At 40.8% G+C, this 24,451-nt stretch overlaps 1 protein-coding gene across 4 annotated transcripts; it reads right to left on the bottom strand.

The window, feature by feature from the left end:
* Nucleotides 1-627: 627 nt before the first annotated feature.
* Nucleotides 628-23,210, bottom strand: LOC117255266 (rho GDP-dissociation inhibitor 1-like). Of its 4 annotated transcripts, none has more exons than XM_033623989.2 (6): nt 23,080-23,210; nt 13,216-13,404; nt 9,041-9,130; nt 5,067-5,143; nt 4,123-4,186; nt 628-2,590 (listed from the first exon to the last, which is right to left on the bottom strand). In XM_033623989.2, the coding sequence occupies exons 2-6, from the start codon at nt 13,400-13,402 to the stop codon at nt 2,388-2,390; spliced, it is 621 nt and encodes a 206-aa protein (XP_033479880.2). In that variant the 5' UTR covers nt 13,403-13,404; nt 23,080-23,210; the 3' UTR covers nt 628-2,387. The 4 variants fall into 4 exon arrangements, with proteins under 4 accessions (XP_033479880.2, XP_033479881.2, XP_078019930.1 ...); XM_033623990.2 differs by having other exon boundaries at nt 628-2,587; XM_078163804.1 differs by having other exon boundaries at nt 9,041-9,124.
* Nucleotides 23,211-24,451: the final 1,241 nt, after the last annotated feature.

The raw sequence follows: 24,451 nt of genomic DNA, 5'->3' as shown, positions 1-24,451 counted from the left end.
AACTGGTCATTTGGTTTAGAGGATTGGCTTTTGTGTTTTAGCATTTGAGAAAAACTGTAAATACATACGCTCTTTTGGTGTTGTATTTATTTATTTTATTCAATTAAACAGTTAATATTCCTGTTATTACTATTCATCTGATCATCACTGATCGTCACTTGAATGTTATCATCTGTTATTGTGACTTCTGACAGCTGTCCATGAGCTGTCATCTGTTAATGTCTCAGTTGAGGTGACGGATCTTCCCCTGCACAGAGGATTGTGGGTCAGAATACTCAGTCAAGCATGTTGGCTTGCATACTGCAGAATTGGACCGGATGTAGTTGAGCATCCTGGCACACTGCATTTGACATACTATGTAATGAGACATACTTTATCCTTTTCTGGCTTACTATATTAGTATGGCAGTATGGGTAATGGAACATCAACACTGGCATCATCAGGGTCACTTTCTCAGACTCAGCTCTTCCTGAGCCACGGAAAACATGCAACTGTTTTCATGGGCAGAGAGCTCACGAGTGTCCATTTATTAGCACAATAACACAGTAAACTATGGCAGCCCTACAGTTTTTGTGCAGGTAAAAGCAGAAGTACATATTTGCAAAACAGCACAGTGTTGGAGGCCAATTTGAGCAAAATCTTTATTGACCGAGAAGAGCAATCACAAATGATGACAGAATATACAACCCCACCAGCATGCCAGCGTTTTCATAGAAACTGTACAATGTGAAGGAATGTATGGATCAGGAATACATTATTATTATCAGAAACAAAAAATAAGTTTTACATCCATATGTTCTGGTACAGTACGAGTCGATCAATTCATGTTTCTGGTCATCTGTGTTTCAAAACCCTCCTCCTCTCTCATTAAATATTGAGCATGTGTTTCTCTGGTAGTGTCATCTGACCCTTTGTTCCCACGCATTCTCTCTGAGAGGGTCACTGGGTAAAAAGGCTTCTCTCTCCTCACTACCAGCATCTTTCTATGGGCGAGCCTGGACACCGCCAAGGTCTCCGGCAGCAGCAGCAAACGGTGCCTGGCTCAGCCTCGTCCTGTGCTTTCTCTGGTACTACTCCTCCACACCTGGGATCTCCTGACTGCAGGCTACGAGTTATGAAGCAATCTGAACGAGCGAGAGGGGGGGGCTTTGTAAGGGGAATGATGTATATTAAGGCAAAGGGGAACAACGAATTAAAACAAAAATGCTAAATTAGAAATGTTTGTCTCCACATGATCATAGTGCTAAGGCCTCATGGCTAAAAAGAACAAGAGTGCCGAGATTCATCAATACTGATTTTCACCATGTTTAGTATCTTTTCTCCAATTATGAACATTCAGTCCCGTCCAATTGCAGTTTATTTTGCAAAGCCTGTATCTGAGTAACCTGTATAAACAGTCTCTACTACAACAGGGCTACAGATGGTTATTGGTTGGTAGCGAGAGTAAGCCCTTGATATACAGACTACCTGATAGCAAGCACTGCTTTTACTCACAAGGCATGCTAAATAGACATTAATAGGTTTACACATTAGTTGATATATAAGGCAGTTTTTTTTTTGTACCCACTTTTTACTCCCTTGTTGACTTTGGTCCCAGTCCCCATTTGAAGGGGAGTGGGCGAATACATTTAGGGAAGGGAGAGAGGCGCCGTAGAGCAGCTCTGAATGAAATGTTTTTACAAGGCAGGTATTGGTAATTATATCAAAAGACAGCAAGCAAAGAAAGCTGCAGGGAGGGAGGTGTCGGGGGGGTGGGTGCAGGGGGATGTGGTGGGGCCTGCTATGCTATGGACACAACAGCTGATTAAAAGTGATGTGAATACAGTCACATTACACGACTATTGATACAATTATATAAAAAAAAGGCAAACAAAAGTTGATTGTACAGTTGCTTTTCCACATGTACTTCATACTGAGAGAGGAAGACACCATTCTGGAGAGGTGGAAGGCGGGGTTAATCTCTTCAAGCAGCAAAAAATCCAGGACAAAAGGAAAAACAGGGCTGGGTGTGAGGAAGTAAGGTGCTACATGGCACAGCTTGGTGGGGGGTGGAGTCGGTGAGGATGGCAGGTTGGTGAACAAAGCTGGCTCGTGTGCAACCAATGAAATGTTTGATTGGGATTGGGAGGTGCTAGATGGACGGATGGGGGACGACTGCTGCTACGGATGCTGCTACAGATGCTGACAGAGAGGTGGGAGGGATGCCGGGGTGTTAAGACAGCGAGGCAGTAACTAAGGCATGAAATGCACAACGAAGTAAAAACAATTAAAAACAAAGAAGGCAGAAATGTTGGACACAGGGCGGGGATGGGGGATGGGGGGTGGCTGAGTAATGCACAGGGCTGGGGGAGTTTGATTCCCTCGTCCCTCAAACACAAAGGCCTCTTTTAGTCTTTCCAGTCTTTCTTGATGTTGAGGTTCCACTCCCAGGACAGGTGGTCATGCTTGTCGTCATCAGTAAATTTGGATTTGATGATATAGTTGCCGCGCGCCATCAAACCTTTAGGAGCCTCCTCCACCGTGGTCAGGAAGTCATATTCATTGGGACGAGGCCCATAGCTGCCCACCATGTAGTCCGATTTATCAACTGCTGACAAACAATAGTGACATTATGGTCAGAGAGAAAAAGCACTGTATATGTGGAGATTACAGACACACTATATTTTTTGACTGTCAAAATATATATAATTGTGTGGGGGGCGGGGTGGAGGAGGAGGAAATAATATCAAAAGGTCTGGAATTTAAGCGGGACGTTGAGGTTTGTGGTCAGCACCTAGGGGGGTGGGGGGTGTCATTACGCGTCGCCGTGGCAAGGAGAGAAGAGGACGTCCTCCTTCTTCCTTGTAGAGCCTGCACTGTGTGTCTGAAACGTTCACTTATAGCCTCTCTTTGGCGTTTGAGCAGCTTTATAAAACTCTTGAACATGTAATGGCTCCTTAATTAGCAAGTTGACTTTACATAGACGGCATATCTTTTCAATTTCTCCTGACATTGTGTTGTTTGGTTTGTTCACCACTCTGCGACATCTGTGTTCAGCCTGATTTATGGTCCTGCGTTAAATCAACGACATGTAGGGTACATGGCTACGCAGGAGGCTCGCCGCAGCCCCCGGCGTAGCCTGACGTGCACCTCCCAAAAAATGTAACTACACGTCGAGGTGACACAGACCCAGCGCAGACCGAGAGGGCTGTGATTGGTTTGCTTGGTAGCAACGCATTTCCGATTCCGTATTTCCAGATTGCGCCATCCCCGCCATCTTTAAACATCTTCTGTTGTGATGTAGATGTTGCAGTATTAACATACTTTCTTCGACATCCAACAACTCCAACTCCAGCAAGATTCTCTCTCTCTTGGTCACCATTGTTCACTGTGACCAGAAAAGCCGGAAGCTAAACAAAGAATCGAGTAGAGACGACGATAACCATTCAGGAAAGGAACGCAGCCCCCTACCACTCTGGCAGTGAATTGCACCACGGCGAAACGGAGTGACAGAGAAGTTCGAAGGGTTCACAACAGCGTCACGGCAACGACGTAGGTACATCGTAGGTACGCTGCAGGACCATAAATCAGGCTTTGGTGTCGAGTGGGCAGAGGCGTTGATTCCCCCCCCCCCCGCTCTCTCACTAAGCAGCCTCCCTCTGTCTCCTCTCACTCAGCCTTGATCTCATCAGCATGCGCCACACACACGCGCTGTCTCCCCCCCCCCACACACACACCTCGCGATTGCATTGTCATTTAAAAAAGACGTGAAACAACCCTTCTATCGCAACCCTACACTGTTTATATCGATGTAGGGTCAGGTTGCATAATATGATGCATACCAGTGTGCATCTCTCCTCTCTCACAATCTTCACACAGCTCCGCCCCACTCACAAGTACTCCAGCAACACTTTTTAGAGCCCTAGCCTGACATGTGCCTCCACAGAAATGTAACTACTTGTTGTGCTGCGAAGGCCTCCTGTCTCTTTTTGTAAGCTGGAAACTATTTCCCTCAGTGGAAACGAAGCTTTTACTCACTTTAATTTCACAGATAAAAAAAAATTGTGAAGACAATAAAGTCTCCACTAAATAGCATTTTAAGTCTTGTGTGCGGTTTATCCTGGCAGAAAACTGATCACTCACTCTTAACTCCTTTCCTGAATGTCTGCTGCACATACTTCAGACCCGAAACAATCTCCCTGTTCACCTGAGAAGACAAACACTGTTAAAGACAACAATAGATGTGATCTGCTTGAGTAATAATGAGGGTTAGAAATGAACAAAGACTTAAAGCAAGGTGTTGCTGGGAGGATGGAGAAATACAAAGTATCCTGTGGTGCATCTAACCCACGTCTTTCATTGAGATATCAGAAGATGCCTCATTACAGTGTTGCTCTTTTCACAACTTTTACTACTACTGTCCTGCTACAGATACATGTGACCTCTGAGCATGGCTGGATATATACTAAATCAATGTCATGAATATACTACATCAATATGACATGAGAATGAATATTTCCTGGTATTTTATCTATGTAGAATGATACATCTTAAATGTCTTACTGGCCTTAAAATAAATACAGTTTCAGTGGGACAAGGTTCAAGGTGATTTCGGGGCTGTTTTTGTTAGTAAATGGAAGAAATGGATAATTTACGACACAGTGGAAAAGGCATCTGGACTAACTGATGTATGAACTACAAGTGACTGGATATATACTGTATATGCCCTTCTTTGAAAATAGACATTTGTAACCCTGACTTCATTGTCACATTATTATTATCATAAGTGTGCAGTGTTTTGCTTCCAACATTAAATTAGCATTTTGCTACCAAGTGGACTCTGTTCTGCCAATATTTTTGGGAGTTGTCATCACTGACAAAGACATGTAGTGACTTTGACTTCTTTTCAATCACCCAAATATCAGAGATTTTTTAATGTCATCACTGTCAAACTGGATCAACTCTAATGCACTGGGACAATCACATTTCGATAGGGACATTAAATAACAAGGACAGATACACTCATATTCTCTGGAGACAGACTATAATCATTTTCCCTGTATATTGCTGTAAACAGCAGCGCTCACCTTGAAGCTAATCTTTATTTTGTACTCGACTCCCTCCTTCAGAACAAACGCCTGATTCTTAAAGGCCTCCAGGTCTCCTGTTATAAACCAAAAGAGAAAAAAAAAGCACAGGCATCAATATTTTGAGATTTTTTTCAGAATGTGTGACATCATACCTTCACTCAGACACAATATAATATATATATATAATATTCACGCGTTGTTTTCAAATCTATTTAGTGAAAATTGCTGTTTCGGTCAATGTTATGGGCTAAGTCACTATCCAGTGCTGTTGGTGGGTCAGTAAAATTCCAAGCTTGTGCAACTCCACCATCACCAATAAGTAAAGTACTTTACTAAGAAATGTTAAGCTTTAATAATTCAAACTAGAATTACTTCCATGTGGTTGAATGCTTCTGTACACCCGAGTTGCATTTACAGTTTATATACATGTCTGTGAAAACATGGATGCTTCACACTCATCTTCCTCCCAGCAGCACAGAAGATCTACACAATTAGCACAGTTTCAAGGTGGACACCCAAGATTAGTGTCAGCAATTCAGCATCTGACCCAATGTCTCCTCTTCTGTTCCTGAGATATGACGTTAAATAATGGCCAAAAAAAGTGTTTATGCATTGTGATGTTACACCTTTGACCTTTTGGACATAAAATGCCATCACTTCATCATTTTATCCTATTAAACATTTGTGTGACATTTTGTCATAATCAGTGTATCAATTCTTAAGTTATGGCCAAAATATGTTTTGTGAGGTCACAATGAACTTTGACCACCATATTCTTATTAGTTCATTCTCAAGTCCAAGTGGATGTTTGTGACAGTAAAATCAAGTGGTCCAAGTGGATGACAAATTTGAGAAAACTCCCTCAAAGCCTTCTTGAGATATTGAGTTCAAGAGAATGAGATGGATGCAAGGTCACTCTGACCTTTGACCACCAAAATCTAATCAGTTCATTGATGAGTCCAAGTAAATGTTTAAGTGAAGTTGAAGTGATTCCCCCGAGGTGTTTGTGAGATACCGTGTTCACAAGAATGAGATGTCCGGATAGATGGACAACCTGAAAGCATCATTGCCTCTTCCCACGGCTGTCGCTGGCGTGGAGGCATAAAAATGTTATCAATAAGGGGGGCCTATTATGCTTTTCCTATTTTTCTGTCATATATAGTTACAATGTTGTATGTTCATATTTAATGTGGGCAAAGTTTCATGAGGTTAATGAGGTCAACTAATGTACAGTACAGGCCAAAAGTTTGGACACACCTTCTCATTCAATGCGTTTTCTTTATTTTCATGACTATTTACATTGTAGATTCTCATTGAAGGCATCAAAACTATGAATGAACACATGTGGAGTTATGTACTTAACAAAAAAAGGTGAAATAACTGAAAACATGTTTTATATTCTAGTTTCTTCAAAATAGCCACCCTTTGCTCTGATTACTGCTTTGCACACTCTTGGCATTCTCTCCATGAGCTTCAAGAGGTAGTCACCTGAAATGGTTTTCCAACAGTCTTGAAGGAGTTCCCAGAGGTGTTTAGCACTTGTTGGCCCCTTTGCCTTCACTCTGCGGTCCAGCTCACCCCAAACCATCTCGATTGGGTTCAGGTCCGGTGACTGTGGAGGCCAGGTCATCTGCCGCAGCACTCCATCACTCTCCTTCTTGGTCAAATAGCCCTTACACAGCCTGGAGGTGTGTTTGGGGTCATTGTCCTGTTGAAAAATAAATGATCGTCCAACTAAACGCAAACCGGATGGGATGGCATGTCGCTGCAGGATGCTGTGGTAGCCATGCTGGTTCAGCGTGCCTTCAATTTTGAATAAATCCCCAACAGTGTCACCAGCAAAACACCCCCACACCATCACACCTCCTCCTCCATGCTTCACAGTGGGAACCAGGCATGTGGAATCCATCTGTTCACCTTTTCTGCGTCTCACAAAGACACGGTGGTTGGAACCAAAGATCTCAAATTTGGACTCATCAGACCAAAGCACAGATTTCCACTGGTCTAATGTCCATTCCTTGTGTTTCTTGGCCCAAACAAATCTCTTCTGCTTGTTGCCTCTCCTTAGCAGTGGTTTCCTAGCAGCTATTTGACCATGAAGGCCTGATTGGCGCAGTCTCCTCTTAACAGTTGTTCTAGAGATGGGTCTGCTGCTAGAACTCTGTGTGGCATTCATCTGGTCTCTGATCTGAGCTGCTGTTAACTTGCCATTTCTGAGGCTGGTGACTCGGATGAACTTATCCTCAGAAGCAGAGGTGACTCTTGGTCTTCCTTTCCTGGGTGGGTCCTCATGTGTGCCAGTTTCGTTGTAGCGCTTGATGGTTTTTGCGACTCCACTTGGGGACACATTTAAAGTTTTTGCAATTTTCCGGACTGACTGACCTTCATTTCTTAAAGTAATGATGGCCACTCGTTTTTCTTTAGTTAGCTGATTGGTTCTTGCCATAATATGAATTTTAACAGTTGTCCAATAGGGCTGTCGGCTGTGTATTAACCTGACTTCTGCACAACACAACTGATGGTCCCAACCCCATTGATAAAGCAAGAAATTCCACTAATTAACCCTGATAAGGCACACCTGTGAAGTGGAAACCATTTCAGGTGACTACCTCTTGAAGCTCATGGAGAGAATGCCAAGAGTGTGCAAAGCAGTAATCAGAGCAAAGGGTGGCTATTTTGAAGAAACTAGAATATAAAACATGTTTTCAGTTATTTCACCTTTTTTTGTTAAGTACATAACTCCACATGTGTTCATTCATAGTTTTGATGCCTTCAGTGAGAATCTACAATGTAAACAGTCATGAAAATAAAGAAAACGCATTGAATGAGAAGGTGTGTCCAAACTTTTGGCCTGTACTGTACAAGTAACCCTTGTGAGAAAAACCTGACATCATCCTGAACACTCTGTTCCCAACTGTTTTTTCTACTTTAAAGACAAGCTGACACCAGTTTAAAAACCTCTGTGCTAACACTGCATCACTTCAGATAGGGTTTGGCATCCAGAAGCTGAATTAACTCCTTTACTGGCAGTGATCTGACTCACTGACTAAGTTTGTATGACTCATCTATTCTTACGTAAAGCTTGTGATGTTAAGTTTTTGTTGATAGTGTGTCGGGATTTTACTGAAGCCTATGGGCGTTGTTAAAGCTATAGTGTATTGAACTGCTTCATACTGAGGGGTGTCAAATTATGACTCTGAGTATCTGTCCCCTTCATCTATGTAAATGGGGATGGATGGAACATATTTAATTGATAAGACTGACTGATAAGATTCCTGGCAGGGACTTTCAAAAACCCACAATCAAACAAACTCTGAATTGTTTTCATTCTGTTTACAGGACGGCCAGTCATTATTTTTAGCTTAGAAAGTAGGAGAGTCAAGCCTTATGCAGGGAAAGGTAAGAACAGGACAGAATGTTCTGGATTGAATCAAATCTGGGTCAGCTGGGGAATGAGCAGCTCCAGAGGTGGGGTCTGAACCGCTAAATGGCCACTGGGAATATCATAACTACATTTTTACAATTCATAAGCCATCCAGGAAAAAACAATCTATGAACCTCATCTACGCCTCTCTACCTCTGTAGGCTATCAGTGAAACCATATTCATTGACAGCATGCTAAGCACAGACTCAAACCTTCACAGACTGATCTGGAAGTACAGTAATGCTGGATGAAAATCAAAATAGACTCAGTGCAGGTCAGGAGTGACGCTGCATGTGACTGGCACAAATACAGTTACTAGGAAGAGGACACAGAAGAGGACCTCAGTGTTGAGATGATGTGCGGAGATTGTGGTGATCAGTTTATTAATGTTTGGGTCAACAAGAGCTGCCTATGACCTCTTTACAAGATCCAATCTGTCAACATGATCTGAGGGCATCCATACTGCTGATGAGCTCCATCCTGTTTTCACTCAAGGCAAACATTTAATGTTACAAGTAAGCAATCTCTATTTCTAACAAGGACCCACCTTGCAGATCCAGCACCAGGGGGTTTGGGGCATCTTCACAGATCAGAGACATCCGGGTCACTTGAACATTTGTAACACTGGGATCTGTGACTGAATCAAAGAAACAAAAATTATGAAAAACATACTCTCCCAGACATGAAATTTTAGACACTTTACACTCTTAACAGCTCCTTATTAAACACCTTTGACTGTATTCACCACTTCAACCACTAACGTCTTTTTTTATACTGACTTTATACAGACTTGTTGAATTTCTATCTAACCAGAGAAACAATAACATTTGTCATTGTGACACACCTCGCAAATTAAAAGGTAGCCTACAGCAGCAACCTGCTGACGGTGTCACTGCACTAAATTCAACTTGTACTGCATTAGTTATAAGAAACATGACAACATGACTAACAAAATATCATATTTGTTTGTTGCACATACTAATGGAGCCAATAGTGTTTGACAGGCCATGTGCTAGCTACTGCTGAGCTGACCTACTGCAACATGAAGGCGATCACATTTCAGCAGAGGTGGTACGGGAGGAAGATGCTCACAGCACACCTTGTGTTTGTTTACTAGAATGTTCATGTGTCTTTTGGGCTGACGAGTCGAGACACGGTAGAGTTAGTCTAGAGTTAGTCTTTAAGAAAACTGAAACGGTCAAAAACTCCCTCTCTGCCTTTTTTTCCTATTAAGTGTTTATTAGCAACTGGCAAACCAGCATAGAGGTGCATTACTGCCACCATGTGTACTGGAGTCTCTACAATCTCATTATGTTCCACTCCAGCCTGTTTTCACTCCGGACTCATTATATACTGACGCTTTGTCGGTGATATCTGCACACAAAGGCACCTTTCACAGTGGTATGATATGCACCAAGAGGAGGCTCTTTCTGAAGCCGCTGGCAACAACCGAATTTGTCAAACACCACCACTTTGTCAGTGGATGTCAACATCAGACAAGGACGCACAGAGGCACTCTTTGCTGCACTATGATACGCACTGGGCGGTGGCTATTTCTGACACTACCAGCAGCTACCATAGTATAAAAAGTGAGAAAGTCCATATAGGGCGAACGAGAAGGGAGGTTGATATGTCAAACAAACACCAGAACTAGGAGCCCGCTGTTCATTTCCTGCGTGAAACCAAAAGTTAATGTAATTATTTCAATAGCAATGTAGTGTGCCAGTATGTGTGGCATGCTACAGTAGTGTCAGACTTGACATAATGTTAGAGAGAACTGTACTTCTTTTAAGCCATACCATGTTGTTTCTATTTTTTAAAGATTTTTGGGGGCTTTTTAACGATAGGACAGAAGTGTGAAGAGGGGAGAGAGAGGGAATGACATGCAGCAAAGGGCCGCAGATTGGAATCAAACGTGACATTGCCTTTGTGCACGGGACACCCACTCCACCCACTGAGCTACTGGGTGCCATGCTGTTTGTTTCTAAACCTAACCAGGGACTTTTGTTGCCTAAGCCTAAGGAAATAAACCTAAAAACAAATTGTTTTACATACGCTGTTAGTTAATTAAGAAAATGACTGCATGCATGTAACAAGCAGAAGCTGAATGTATTTTGAAAAGACACAATGCATGTCCTAAGAGTCTATCTAAATGCAAACTGTGAATGTCCAACACAGATACAGGAGGCTACCTAGTGTGTCATATTTTAACAACACACTGGCAAAGTGGCGAGTTGAGATGAGAATGGGTCATCCACTCTAGAGTTGCTGTGGAGTCAAGTGTGACACCTAGTTGTACAATTTAGTACACAAGTCTGATCCAGTGTTTGATCTAATTTCAAACTAGGACTGCGACTAAATTTATTTTCATTGTCGATTAATTTAATTGATTAGTTGTTTGCTCTATGAAATGTCAGAAAATGGTTAAAAAAAAAAACAGTTCAGGAGCTGAAATCAGTTTTTTACTTTTTTCTTTAAACATTATTCAAACTGATCAAATTAGTTTGCAATAAATTTAATTGTGACAACTAATCAATTAAACGTTGACGCTCTATTTCAAACCAGTTTTAAAATGATCACACCTGTCCAACCCTCCAAATAATATCCTGGTATTTGTTGTGACACTTGTCTGCACACAACTTATCCAGGCTCTATGCAGGAGGCCTGCACATGATGCATGTGTCCTGCAAAAAGCAGCTGTCTAAGTGCGTGGGCTCAGGGGAAGTGAAATCAGGACAGCTCTGCTGTAGTTGGGACAGCCTCTGCATTAATTACACTTTAGTTTTTTCTCAGTCCCACTGAAGCAGCTGTTTCTCTTCACTGAGAGACAGCATCCTAATTTAGCAGGAGTTCAACACACTGACAAATACTGGGTCACAGGTTACCATGAATGCACACTGAATACACACAACACTGGCTTTCTGACCAAGCTTACAGGATGTGAAAATCTGGAAAGGTCACCGATATTGCACCTTAGCCTACTGTCAATTCATCTAAGTTGCAATGACATGACATGACCTGCATCTAATCTTATGGTGTGATATCAAACTTTGGCTTCCTGTTTTTCCAGGACAAACACAAAGTCAAAACACAAATGCTGTGACACAAACAAGCTCTGGATTGATATATCAATTTAATGATCAACAATCCAATCACACTGATGCAAAGCGAAAACATCGATCCATATCGTCATCTTTAGCATAGGGTTTTATTTTGAAAGTCTGTGTCACTGTCAAACAGTGGCAGGCAGATGGCAAGCAGCCGAGAGAAAGACGATGAGGATAAAGTAATTTAATCGGGAATAAATCAGCAAAGTGAAAATATTTTGGATTTTGGAGAAAATACAGGATAAGAGACAAAGCACATGGCGTATGTAAGCAATTATGTTACCAGATAAAACACGACGTAACGTACCCTGCCTGGACGAGCATCTCACTCCGCCAGCTTCTTGCTTTAGCAACATTAGCTGCTCTGTTTTAACAATGTTCGGCTGAATTAACGTGCATGCAGGGTGAAACTCAACCAAGGTGTTCTGTTGGGGGATGCAGTGACTTTAACCACTGGTGAGTAAGAAAAATTATAACGCTGCATGTAATTTGTTAAGCTATGAGAAGAGGAAAAATGTCCGCTAGTCGCTAGGCTAATTTATGTAATCTAAACATACTTAAGCTAATAATGGGTGATTAGCAAAAATCAATTGTTTTATCTATGAACCTTAACAGTTACTACTGAGTTGAATGTTGTACTTTTGTTGAATGATCTTGTCATTAATCTGTGTTTATGGCTGTTTGGAGAAGTTTTCCTTCAGGGCTTAAAGCCAGATATTCCTGATGTTTTATGAAAAAGATGATGGTTTGGGTTACAATGAAAAGATTTCTTCCAGAAAGGTCTCTCTGTCAGAAAGCCCTGAAGGTTAACTTAATCCCATTTGCTTTTTCATTTGTGTCAGTGGAGTCAGTTTAAAGTGAACTTTACTGTACTCATTATTTATGTGTTGTTTATGTGTTTTATGGCCAAAAGTAAAAAAGAAAGGGGCGGCAGCGTCTTCTGTGACTGACTGTGTTAAATGGGCATTTACCGCCTAATATCTATAGCAGACCCCTGAATCATATTGAATCAACATTGTATCGTGGCAGACTTTGTAATATCGGAAAATATTGTCACGTTGTCCAAAGAATCGATATAATATCCTATTGTGATGAAACTGTTGATTTACACCCCTAATCGGCATGTCGGATATTGGCAAAAAATCCACTATTATGCGTCACTAGTGCTAACCATGCAACAGATCGTAAATGTGCAACATTCACAACATTTTTTGCTGACACCAGATATCAAGCAAAAGCCACAGACTGTATAGAGTTGTCATGAGCCGTAAAAGGAACCTGACCGGGCAAAGCCTCCGATCCACCAGGCAGCTGCCTCCGTCTCATTCAGACTTACCCTGAGGCTGGATGTGCAGCTGCCTTTACCCATCACAGACATCTTCACCGAGTGGACAGGACGATTTGACAGAGTGTAACAGTTTTACCCCGTAAAGCAGCGTGAGAGTGAGTAGCACTGACTCTGCAGCTACTTCTGGGGACTGAAATGTCCCCACAAGTACACTGCTGCACACTGACTGACTGAGACAACATCTATCTAACAACCACCAATTTTCAATTTCTTGATTTTCTTGCTCACACACAAGCACGCATTCAAACACAAACTACAATGCATTACCAATCTCAGTGGTCCCAGAACCAAGCAGGGTTTCCTTATATTTGCGTAGGCTCTCATCATCCTTATCCAACTCTTGGATCTCTTTCACTGACTTTTGAGCTGGAGGTTTGTAGTTCACCGGTTCTGGCTCTTCATTTTCAGCGGCAATGGCTGCTAGCTGCTCCGTAGTTAAGTCATCCTCCGCCATGTCTGGAGACAGTGTGGGTGCAAGGGGAGGAAAATGAAGCAGGTAGGGTTGAGAAGAAGAAGAAGAAGAAAAATTAAGACTTTCCAATGCGCAGCATGCAGAGAATTCCTCCTGTATTCCTAATGCACACTTGCCTCTTGGAGAAGACATTGTAAATCACTGGACGAACGGATGACCACAACAATAATGCAAGTGAGGAGTGCTGATGGAAAGTGTCCAACCTACTGGAACTGTAGCTGCTCTGGTGTTGCTCTGTGAGGTTGTGCTGATAAGGCTTCTGCAGCAGCGTTTCTCCTTACACTCCTGCTGCTGATGACCTAACTCTGGCTGCTGTGTGTTATCATCTAAACACATTTCTCTGAAATAACATCATCACCAGTAGGAGAGTCATGAATGAGGCATCACATGATACATAGCCTCTCCAGGGTGGGGGGGTACAGACCCTCTCAGGCTTAGACATTATTTAGGTCACAGCAAAAGGATTGTGTTCTTTTGACATGAGAAAAGAATTAGCCCACAGGGATGTTATAGAGAAAAGCGGACTAATCAAACCATCAGCACTCTCACTTCTTTTATCCTTGCAATAAGTAAAAAGTAAAAGTAAATACATGCAGGTAATGCAGTGTATGTGTTTTTATTTATTTATTTATTTATTTATTTATTTATTTATGTGCCTGCATGGAAAACACAGTGTGTTAAGAAAAATCTGAACTACAAGCACAAGATTACTTTAGGGTAAATAAAACACTTTCTAAAGGAAGCCATACAATTCATATCAGAAAATGAACACTCAACAGACAAATCCACATGTTAAATTAAAGCTAAGCTAATGAGTGTATGTTTCACTCTGGCAGTAAATAGCACTGTGTATTCATTCTGTATTTCCTTAAGACAGGGTCATCCCGTGCTAAGGAGGTTAATGTTGGACCAAAAAAAGAAACCTCTGCTGAAACAAAAAAAACAATTAACAAAAGCAGGAAGAGCTGTGTTTATGCCAAAAGACTTGACATCCACATTAAGGCCATCCCACACACAGAACTACACAGGCCTTGAAAGAAAAACATTTGAATCATTATGTCCATTCCTTGAAGTTACTTTCTCCAACAACCCCTTAGTGTTGGTTGTTTATCTTCAATTAAAGTTGTTGTTTTTAACTTTTATCAACAACAACTTTTTGTCATATTTGCCGAAACTTTCACTATATCCACACAGCAGTACACGAGACAGATGACATATATTCCTCTGCCTCCTCATATTGCCTCTAATGGCATTACTGCATGTGAACAAAAAAGGAGGAGTCTCTAAAGCAGCTGTCAATCATGTCACTCACTGCTGCTGATCTGCAGTCAAACTAGGCAGCACAGATCAAATATGAAATATAAATGAATAGCGTATTTCTCATCTTAAATTTTTCAGAAACATATTTTAGTGTACTGTTTAGCTGTCAAATGAGGAAAAGGTTTGGGTGCCTTGGTGTGTCGCTCGACCATTTCCAACATGGCAGCTGGGTCACAAACTTTCTCATTTTACATCTTAAAAGTACACTAATGCCAGGCTCAGAGTGTCTGTTCTGACAGTTACTGTATCAGATTAGGCGATTGTGGAGGCATAAAATCTTGCTGTGACTTGGTCGATAGACATGACAGACTACACGTTTGTCCATGACCGATCATCCCTGGTCCTCTTTCACGCTGTGCGTGATGTTATCTGATTATTCTTATCCTATTTTTATTATTATTATTATTATTTCAGTCACTATGGCTGTTCATGCCCAACCAAACTGTTACTGTAGAAATGTAAAAAGCGCCACCAGATGTCAGGAGCTACATTTGAAGTACCGCATGCAAACTATGCAAGTCACCGAATCCTGCAAGTTCCTGTAAATGTTTCACAATAAAAGCTTTTTTAGAAAATGAAGGGATTCTCTCAACCAAAGTTATGAGGGGCTTTTGAGTTTAAACAGATATAGGAAGTGTTGAGTTTGAAATGACAGCACGATGCATTAAATTTAACAGGGCAAACAGGAGCAGATTAAAAATAAAAATAGAAAAATACAGAGGGAACAAGAAAGGCTCCTTTCTAATGTAGCCTATTTCAAATAAAGCTGGTAGCCTCTGCAGTTGTGGTGAGTAAAAGCACCGCCACTATTTACAAATCTTATTCCTTTATATTTGTTCGTTGCTGTACAGTTGTCATGGCAGCAGACCCCTGTGTGTTTCTGTTGGTCAAAGTGACGGCTGTGACGGGAGAAGTCGTGGAAGATAAAAGAAAACTGAAACATGCCAGACATTCTGTTGGGATGTTGTGAGGCGTCCCAGACACAGCGTTGGCTGTCCTCTACTGTGACACACTACACAAGATGAAATGATCGATTATCGCGTACAGTGTCGTTTCATTCACGATACGAGCTGACATCGTATGACACTGTGTCAGGCTATGATCAGGCTGATATAATGTAATGTGAACCTGACATTAAATAGGTTTCTGAAAGGGGAGAAATAGACAATGCAGTGAGAAAATCTTGATTCATATTTGATCAGCGCTGCCTACTTTGGCAGCGTGACTGCAGTTCACAAGCACTGATTGACATAACTGACAGCTGCGTTAGAGACTGCATGGCTCTGACTGGTTGTTTTCGGTGCGCCGCAGTATATTCGAGCAAATGCCATTAAAGGCAATAGGAGGAGGAGGAACATGATTGTTTTCACAGACTATCTGTCTCATATAATACTCTGTAGATACAGTGACAGTTTCAGCAAATATTGCAAAAAGTTATTTTCATTAAAATAACCAACTGTAGTTTTAAGTGTAGCAATTTCATCACTGTATATAACTATAATAACATTTTGAGCTCTGCCTCTCTAGGAGAAATCCAAATGGTTGTTCTGTGCACAACTCTAATTTGCAGTAATGTGGAAAACCCAGCAGAGTGAATTAAAGATGTAAACTCTGCAGTAAGTCTTACGCTTTACTGTAGCTGGCGTGAACAAATGGCACTGAAGACCCATGCAAGACTTGCAGAGACCAGACACACCAGGAGACATGCATGTGGGGCTGAAATCATTAGCTGATAAACTGATGAGTTGATCAACCAAAAATCAACTGGCAACCATTTTGATGATCAATTCATTAGTTAAGTCATTTTTAAAGCAAAAATGCTAAACTCTCTCTGCTTCTCAGCTGTGGGGATTTGCTGCTTTGCTCTATATTCTATGTAGTTTTTTTGGCAGGAAAATAGTAGGGATGCACCGAATATTCGGTAACTGAATATATTTGGCCGAATATTGCAAAAAAACACACATTCGGTATTCGGTGGAATAAGTGAAAAGCAAGGCTGAATAATAGCGGCGTGTTTTGATAACGCAATCAAACAGCTGCGGTGACGGACGGAGTAAAATGTCGGCAGTGTGGCAATATTTTACTCTGTCCGTCACCGCACTCGCATTTGCGACTAAAAATAGTTTTGTGCGAGCAAAATAAATCATTCAGCATGCTGTGTGAGTACAGATTTCAACCAGCAGCAGAAACTAAAGGCGAATCCCGCCGGTTGTGGGTTGAACGGGGGTTACAGACACAGACCGGAATGTATTCCTGTCAAATACAGCAGCCATAGTGCTTCGCGGCGCAAGATAAGGCTTACTGGCGACAGAGAAGTCTGGCTCCAATAATGTCCTCTTCTTGGCGTCATGACTGCCCAAAAGTACCTGAACAGCTGAGCCGTGGCGGCACACAGGTATGTGACGTGTCAGAGGAGAAACGAGCCCTTCACATTTCTCTCTTTGTGGCAGGTAACAGCCCACAAACCTCACTGCACTTTAGGGACTGTTCTTTACTTATGAAGGGACTGTTCTTTACTTGTCAGGGGAGGAGGGTGGCTGGTTGATTTTTATTTCATTTATTTACTTTATTTTGATCCCCCCCCCATGTTAATCACTTATTGATGCTGTTTCTGAAGTATGAATAAGTCAATAAGTAATTTATTCCATTGAAATATCATTGATGTATTATAGCAGGGTTTCTGCAGGTATCAGCAAATCTAATTTAATGCTTTTTAATGCCCTTTTTAATGCCACTTTAAACAAATTTAATGCCCATGTCAAACTGCAGATACAGTTTATTTATTTTATTATTATATATATATATATATATATATATATATATATATATATATATATATATATATATATATAAAGTAAATAAATAAAAAACTTATTGATGTGTGTATATATATATATACATATATATACACACATATATATATATATATATATATATATATATATATATATATATATATATATACACACACACACACACACAGCGCCTTGCAAAAGTATTCACCCCCCTAGGAATTTTTCACGTTTTAAAACCTCACAACCTGGAATTAAAATGTATGGTTTGAGCATTTGCATCATTTCATGTACAGAACATGCCAACAACTTTGAAGATGTGAAAAAAAATTTTTTATTGTGAAGCAAACAACAAAAAGGCCCAAAAACAAAGAACTTCAGTGTGCATAATTATTCACCCCCCTGAAGTCAGTACTTTGTAGAGCCACCTTTTGCAGCAATTACAGCTGCAAGTCTCTTTTCATAAGTCTCTATGAGCTTGCCACATCTTGCAACTGGGATTTTTGCCCGTTCTTCATGGCAAAACTTCTCCAGCTCCCCCAAATTGGATGGTTTCTGCTTGTGAACGGCAGTCTTCAAGTCAAACCAGAGATTTTCAATTGGATTGAGGTCCGGGCTTTGACTAGGCCATTCTAACACATTTAACTTCTTCTCCTTAAACCATTCAAGCGTAGCTTTAGCAGTATGCTTCGGGTCATTGTCCTGCTGGAAGGTGAACCTCCGTCCCAGTCGCAAATCACAGGCAGACTGAAACAGGTTTTGCTCCAGAATGTCCCTGTATTTAGCACCATCTATCTTTCCCTCTATGCGGACCAGTTTCCCAGTCCCTGCTGCTGCAAAACATCCCCACAGCATGATGCTGCCACCACCATGTTTCACTGTGGGGACGGTGTTCTTGGGGTGATGGGATGTGTTGGGTTGCCGCCAGACATAGCATTTCCCTTTGTGGCCAAAAAGTTCAATTTTAATCTCATCTGACCAGATCACCTTCCGCCATACATTTAGGGGGTCGGCCACATGCTTTTTGGCAAACTCAAAACGTGCTTTCTTGTTTTTAACACTAAGTAAAGGCTTTTTTCTGGCCACTTCCATAAAGCCCAGCTCTATGGAGTGTACGGCTTATTGTGGTTCTATGGACAGACACACCAGTGTTTGCTGTGGAACTCTGCAGCTCCTTCAGGGTTACCTTTGGTCTCTCTGTTGCCTCTCTAATCAATGCCCTCTTTGCCCGGTCTGTGAGTTTTGGTGGTTGGCCCTGTCTTGGCAGGTTTGTTGTGGTCCCGTGTTGTTTCCATTTGGTGATTATGGATTTGATGGTGCTCCGGGGGATCATCAAAGATGTAGATATTTTTTTATAACCCAGTCCTGACTTGTATCTCTCTATAACTTTGTCCCTGACTTGTTTGGAGAGCTCCTTGGTCTTCATGATGTGATGCTTCTTGCTAAGTGGAGTTGCAGCCCATTGGGGCCTCTCAGAAAAGGTGTGTTTATACTGACACATCATGTGACACTTAGATTGAACACAGGTGGACTTCATTTAACTAATTCTGTGACTTGTGAAGGTAATAGATTGCACCAGCGCTTTTTAAGGGGCTTCATAGCAAAGGGGGTGAATACATATGCACATGCCAATTTTCACTTTTTTATTTCTTTAAATTATTCTTTTATATATATTTTTCTCATTTCACTTCACCAACTTAGATAACTTTGTGCAGATCCATCACATGAAATTTTCAGATGAAAAACATTTAAATTACAGGTTGGAATCTAACAAAATAGTTAAAAAGCAAAGGGGGGTGAATACTTTTGCAAGGCGCTGTATATATAGTAAGCATTTGCCAATGCTAATCTTGAATATTTGAGAAAATCTAAATTTACATTAACTGTCACTCTATAGTGAATTAGAAATGGCTCACAAGACGGTTTACAGTCTCAGAGTTTATTTGCACATTTCAAAAATAACAAAACCAGCCTGAAGAATGATGTGAAAAACTAACTCTAACCTGAAAAGGCTGGAGGCAGTCACTGTAGTGGCAGGTGTGGTGGTGGTAGCAGCAGCAGCTGCAGTTGTGGTGGCGACAGCAGAAGTTGCGTTGCTGGTCACGGCAAAGAAATTCAGCACAGTTAACTGCTGCCTGCCTTTAATCGCCGACTTGTGACTATCTGACAGCATGTGTGATTTCACCGCATTGACGGCCATTGTGTTTGAAGATCTTTTTGCACACGCTGCAAAATGCCTCTCCTGGTTTACTGTCGACAGGCTTTAAACAGGTTCTGAATAGTTCCTCATCCAACCACTTCTGCTGAAACTTGCATTTTCCCATTTTTCCGACATTTGCTAATATTCCCTCCGCTCTTTCGCCACAGCATGAGCACGCTCACAGCACGTTGCATTCCAAGCATCTGGTGTTGTGACTCCGTGCACCGGCCGTAAACAATAGCCAATTAAAGGGTTCCGCCTGTCAATCATCACATTAATTAAATTAAAATTATTAAATGTTTATATAATCAAAATAAATCGTGAATAACAATGTTTTTTCCATCAAGTGTATTTCAATTTTTATTGCCTCTGGACATCGAATTTAATGCTTTTTAATGCCATTTAAGGCCTTAATTTTTGCAAAATCTATTTAATGACTTTTAATGCTTTTTAATGACCCGCAGAAACCCTGTATAGCAAAGTGATTTATCTTTTTATAAATGACAAAAGGCACATCTGCCTCATTTTCGCTGTGGTATCGTGATACTACTCAGAACCATGATATTTTCACTGGTATCGTACCGTGGGTCCCAATTTTGGTACTGTGACAACACTAATCTGGAGGGGGTTCATCTGCAAAAACTAATTAAAAACTAAACAACAGTATTCGGTACTCGGTATTCGGCCAAGCGTTTAATTTTATTCGGCTTCGGCCACAAATTTTCATTTCGGTGCATCCCTAATAATCAGCTGATTATTTAGTAATGACAATAGTTGTTACTTGATAATCCAATGATCTTTAAATTATTTTAAAAGAAGAAATCCCCCAAAACTCACTCAAATGTCAGCATTTGCTGATGCCTCAGTCTTAAATGTTTTAGACTGTTAAAGCAAAATCTTGATGGACTTTTTTGTTTTGTTACTATTTTCTAACAAAACAATTAACTGATTAATGAAAAAACTAACTGCTAGAGATTGCAGAGATGCTTTTCAGCTATAACCAAGCCTGTGAGCTAATTTTACCTTCAATCCTCCCAAACAGTTCTAAACCAGTAATAATGCTTTAATGCCTACGTAAGATCAGTTTACATTACACAATGACAACAACCACTGAGGGATTTAATGCTATCAGTAGCTGCCCACAATCACAGTGCTAACTAAAGTGTGGAAGTGACTGATAAAGATTTTCTACGTGAAAGTAGGGCTGCACAACCAACTGTATGACGAACAAAGTTAATGTTGGACTCATTTTAAATGAGGAGGTGAAAACAGCTGGCAAGTGTTTTCTATCTTAAGTTAACATAACTAATACTCTCAATAAGAGAGATGAGAGAGATGAGAGAGATGAGTTGTGATTTTAACTGTAAAGATTCCTCCCTGTGGTTGGAAGTGAGAATCTCTGAGCATACCTCCTCCTAAGACTCTGACCTGCCCAAACTGGCAGCAGTCAGAGGAATGTATGCAAGACAGTAAAGGAACGAACTCTGCCGACTGAGGAGCTTTAGTCTGCAGTCACATAAACGTGCCTGAGCAGGGTCCATAAAGCTGCTCAAAAATGTCACTTGCTCTTCCTTACTATTCCAATACACAAGTTCTGGCACATGGAGGAACCATTAAGAAGCATCTTTCAAATATTAATATGCACTAATTTAACCTCAACTGGTTGCACAGATTTTCAATGATCAAATTTCCCTTTAAAAAAAAGATACATTTGCTTATGAAATTTGAATACGGTTTATTAGAGGCAAGTTCCCCAGTACCTTTGGATAATAAGAACATGACTTCAAAGATCATTCAACCTTTATGGAAATGACTGTGCAGACCCAGTAGAGAGGATGGGTGGGTCATAAAACAAAACACTGCAGCAAAGGAGTCCAGACTCATTTACTGAATATTCCTTTGATCTCGCATTGCACTCCACTGTTTTGCATACCTAAATTTGATATCCGCAAGAGACAAATTTTGGATCAAGGCTGTTTGTGATGACAGCAGAGGTGTTGGAGGAGGAGGGGGCTTTAGACTGAATGCATTATGTAACTGCTGGCATTAAACTCCATGTCACTCTGGTGAAATGTCAAGAAGGTCCTCTTCCCTTATCTTTAGGTAGAGTCTTCGTGTACATGGCTGGAGTGGCAGGAAGTTGGTCTTAATGAACGATGTTCATGTTTTTTGTTTTTTTTTTTGGCACACCACTGTTAATCCCTAAAAGGAAGTATGACTTCTTGATTGACGTCTTAAACTTGATTGTGTGTGGTTTGTTTTAACAGTTCAAATGGGCTAAAATTAAGGAGTTGGTCAAAATTAATATAACAGGCCTTGTCAAGTGTTGTCATCAAAAACATCAACATTAAGACATTTCAGGATTGCACTGGAATCCAATGTGACAGGAACACCCCACCCAACCCAACCAAACGGGAAGAAGCAGCCTTTAACAGGGAACTCGCTGAAGTGGACAGAAAGCTAGTAGCTTAAATCCACATGTACAGAGGAGATGCACAGGAGGCTGGACTCTTAATGATGTTTACCTCTTCTGTCTGGGCCTGTGATTCTTCTGTGTGAATCTATTTTAGTATTAAACACTGACAAACTGCAGGGCAGCAGCACTACCTATGCAGTCTCTTTTGGTCTCTGCTGGCCTGGTATAAAGAGTAAATATCAGGTAATAAAGAAGTAGATAGATATTATGTGAACAAAAGAAATATATTTTCCCATTGTGATAAATGTGCTACATATGTTATTACTTGTACGTCAACGTAACAAATTACAGCTTTTAAAAATCAGTGGAAATACATAACACAATATGTCCTGGAAAAAAGCGATAACACGATTATGGCCTTTGGCCAAGGCTACTGAACCAAAATGTCCATAAGTACAGCAAGTCAAGATTGCAGCTGTCAAGAAGCTAACCGCAGCTACCACTACGATACAGCAGTGCCTTACATGTCATGACTGTGAGCTAGCTAATGGTACTACTGTCATGTCTTCAAAAAGCCGCCACCTCTTCTGACAGCGTACCGGTGTACGTTAACGGCAACACACTGCTAGCTGCAGAAGAAGTTAACGAGCTTGTGTGGTCAATTGAGTTATACTCAACAATGCGGCCTCAACTTTTCTTGGTGCCGACCCTCTCATACAGGGTGGGACTGAAGAAAGAGACAAGATGCTAGCTGGTTCGCTGAGAACAATTCAGCCAAGCTAACCAGAGCCTGCGGCTAACATTAGCCTGACAAGTTATTATCAGTCAACGGAGAGCAGGAGGGAGATCTAAACTGGTGCAGCGACGCGCGCCAGTCAAGGTTATTCTAGAAACGGTGTTATCGGCTGCTCTTGGAACTGAGGTCACTTACCTTTTATTTGATGCAGTGGTGATTTCAGGTGCCTTTGCAGCAATTGCGTCCGTTGCTTTGCGATCCCGTGGAAGTATGGCGAACGAGAGAACGGCGCCGCCCCGCGCGTGAGCTTTGTTTTTTCTGGGATGGCGAAGGCACGACCCGCCCTGCTCTGCCTCTGATTGGCTCATCCTGATATCCTTATCCTAACTCTAACCAACCTCACGCCTCATGACTAAGGATAACCAATCCAACCAACGACGGCAGGGAGTTTTAGCCAATCAGAGGTAAAGTAGGGCGGGTCATTCCTTCGCCATCCTAGGAAAATAGCCGGGCGTCCGGCAACAGGTCCGCGCACACTGCACGCAAGTGATGTGTGGCGCGGTGCCGCGCACCACCAAAAATCACATTTAATTTGTTGCATTTGTGCAAATCCCTAAAATACAAGAAATCTTACTATGCAAACGACCTGCTCGGCTATGTAGAAATATACAACTTAACAGACGCTGAAAATATTATGGTTTACTCTCGACTGAAGACCAAATAACTTTGTTTTGTATTATTTATGATTTCTATCTTTATTTATTTAAATTTGTTTCTGTAAAGTATTTTATTTTTTGTCTTTATTTTGGCTGACATCCTGTTTTTTCTACTCTGTTTCATGCCCATTTATATTGTTAATAATGGGGCATTGCCTTGTTGCTGAAATCTCTAAATTATTCAATAAAGTTGTTTTTAAAAAAAAAAAAATCACATTTAATAATCAATATGTGTAACTTCTTTAAAAACGTAAACAACAGATGCACTTTTTGTAATTGTGAAGGAGAAACAATTAAACATGTGTTTGTAGATTGTTTTCATACCACTTGTTTAGGTTTGATTTACAAAGAAACTTTTCAAAACAATTTGAAAAAGATGTCACACTAACATTGATAACTACACCTTCTTAACAATCTCAATTTCTCAGTTGATAAAAAGTACATAAGCAACATATTTTAGCAAAACACTATATACATAAAATGATTAGGCTTAAAAGACTACCATCCTTTCATATTTTTAAATATACCAATTCTAAAGTATTGTTGACTACTGTTGAAAATTTAAAACTCAAAAATTGTAAAATACTAACCCTATTTACACATGTTGGTTTTATTCCATTTACACATTTCTGTTTAGCAGACCCTGGAGGTTTCTGTTTTCCATGTTTCTTTGGTTTCACTACATATTATTTATGTTGTGCAATTTAATTAATTTATTTTTTTTACATTATGTTGATATTAAATATATTTTCTACAACTTTTATAATGCAAATCTCGAATGTACATACTTCATGTATTGAATGTATTCATCCCTTAAACAGAGTGAGGAGGAGACTATGTAACTTTTACAC

This window comes from Epinephelus lanceolatus, chromosome 3 (assembly GCF_041903045.1).
Source record: "Epinephelus lanceolatus isolate andai-2023 chromosome 3, ASM4190304v1, whole genome shotgun sequence".
In the NCBI taxonomy this organism is placed as follows: Eukaryota; Metazoa; Chordata; class Actinopteri; order Perciformes; family Serranidae; genus Epinephelus; species Epinephelus lanceolatus.
The sequence above is the reverse complement of the archived record's forward strand: the minus strand, read 5'-3'. Positions and strand labels throughout refer to the sequence as shown.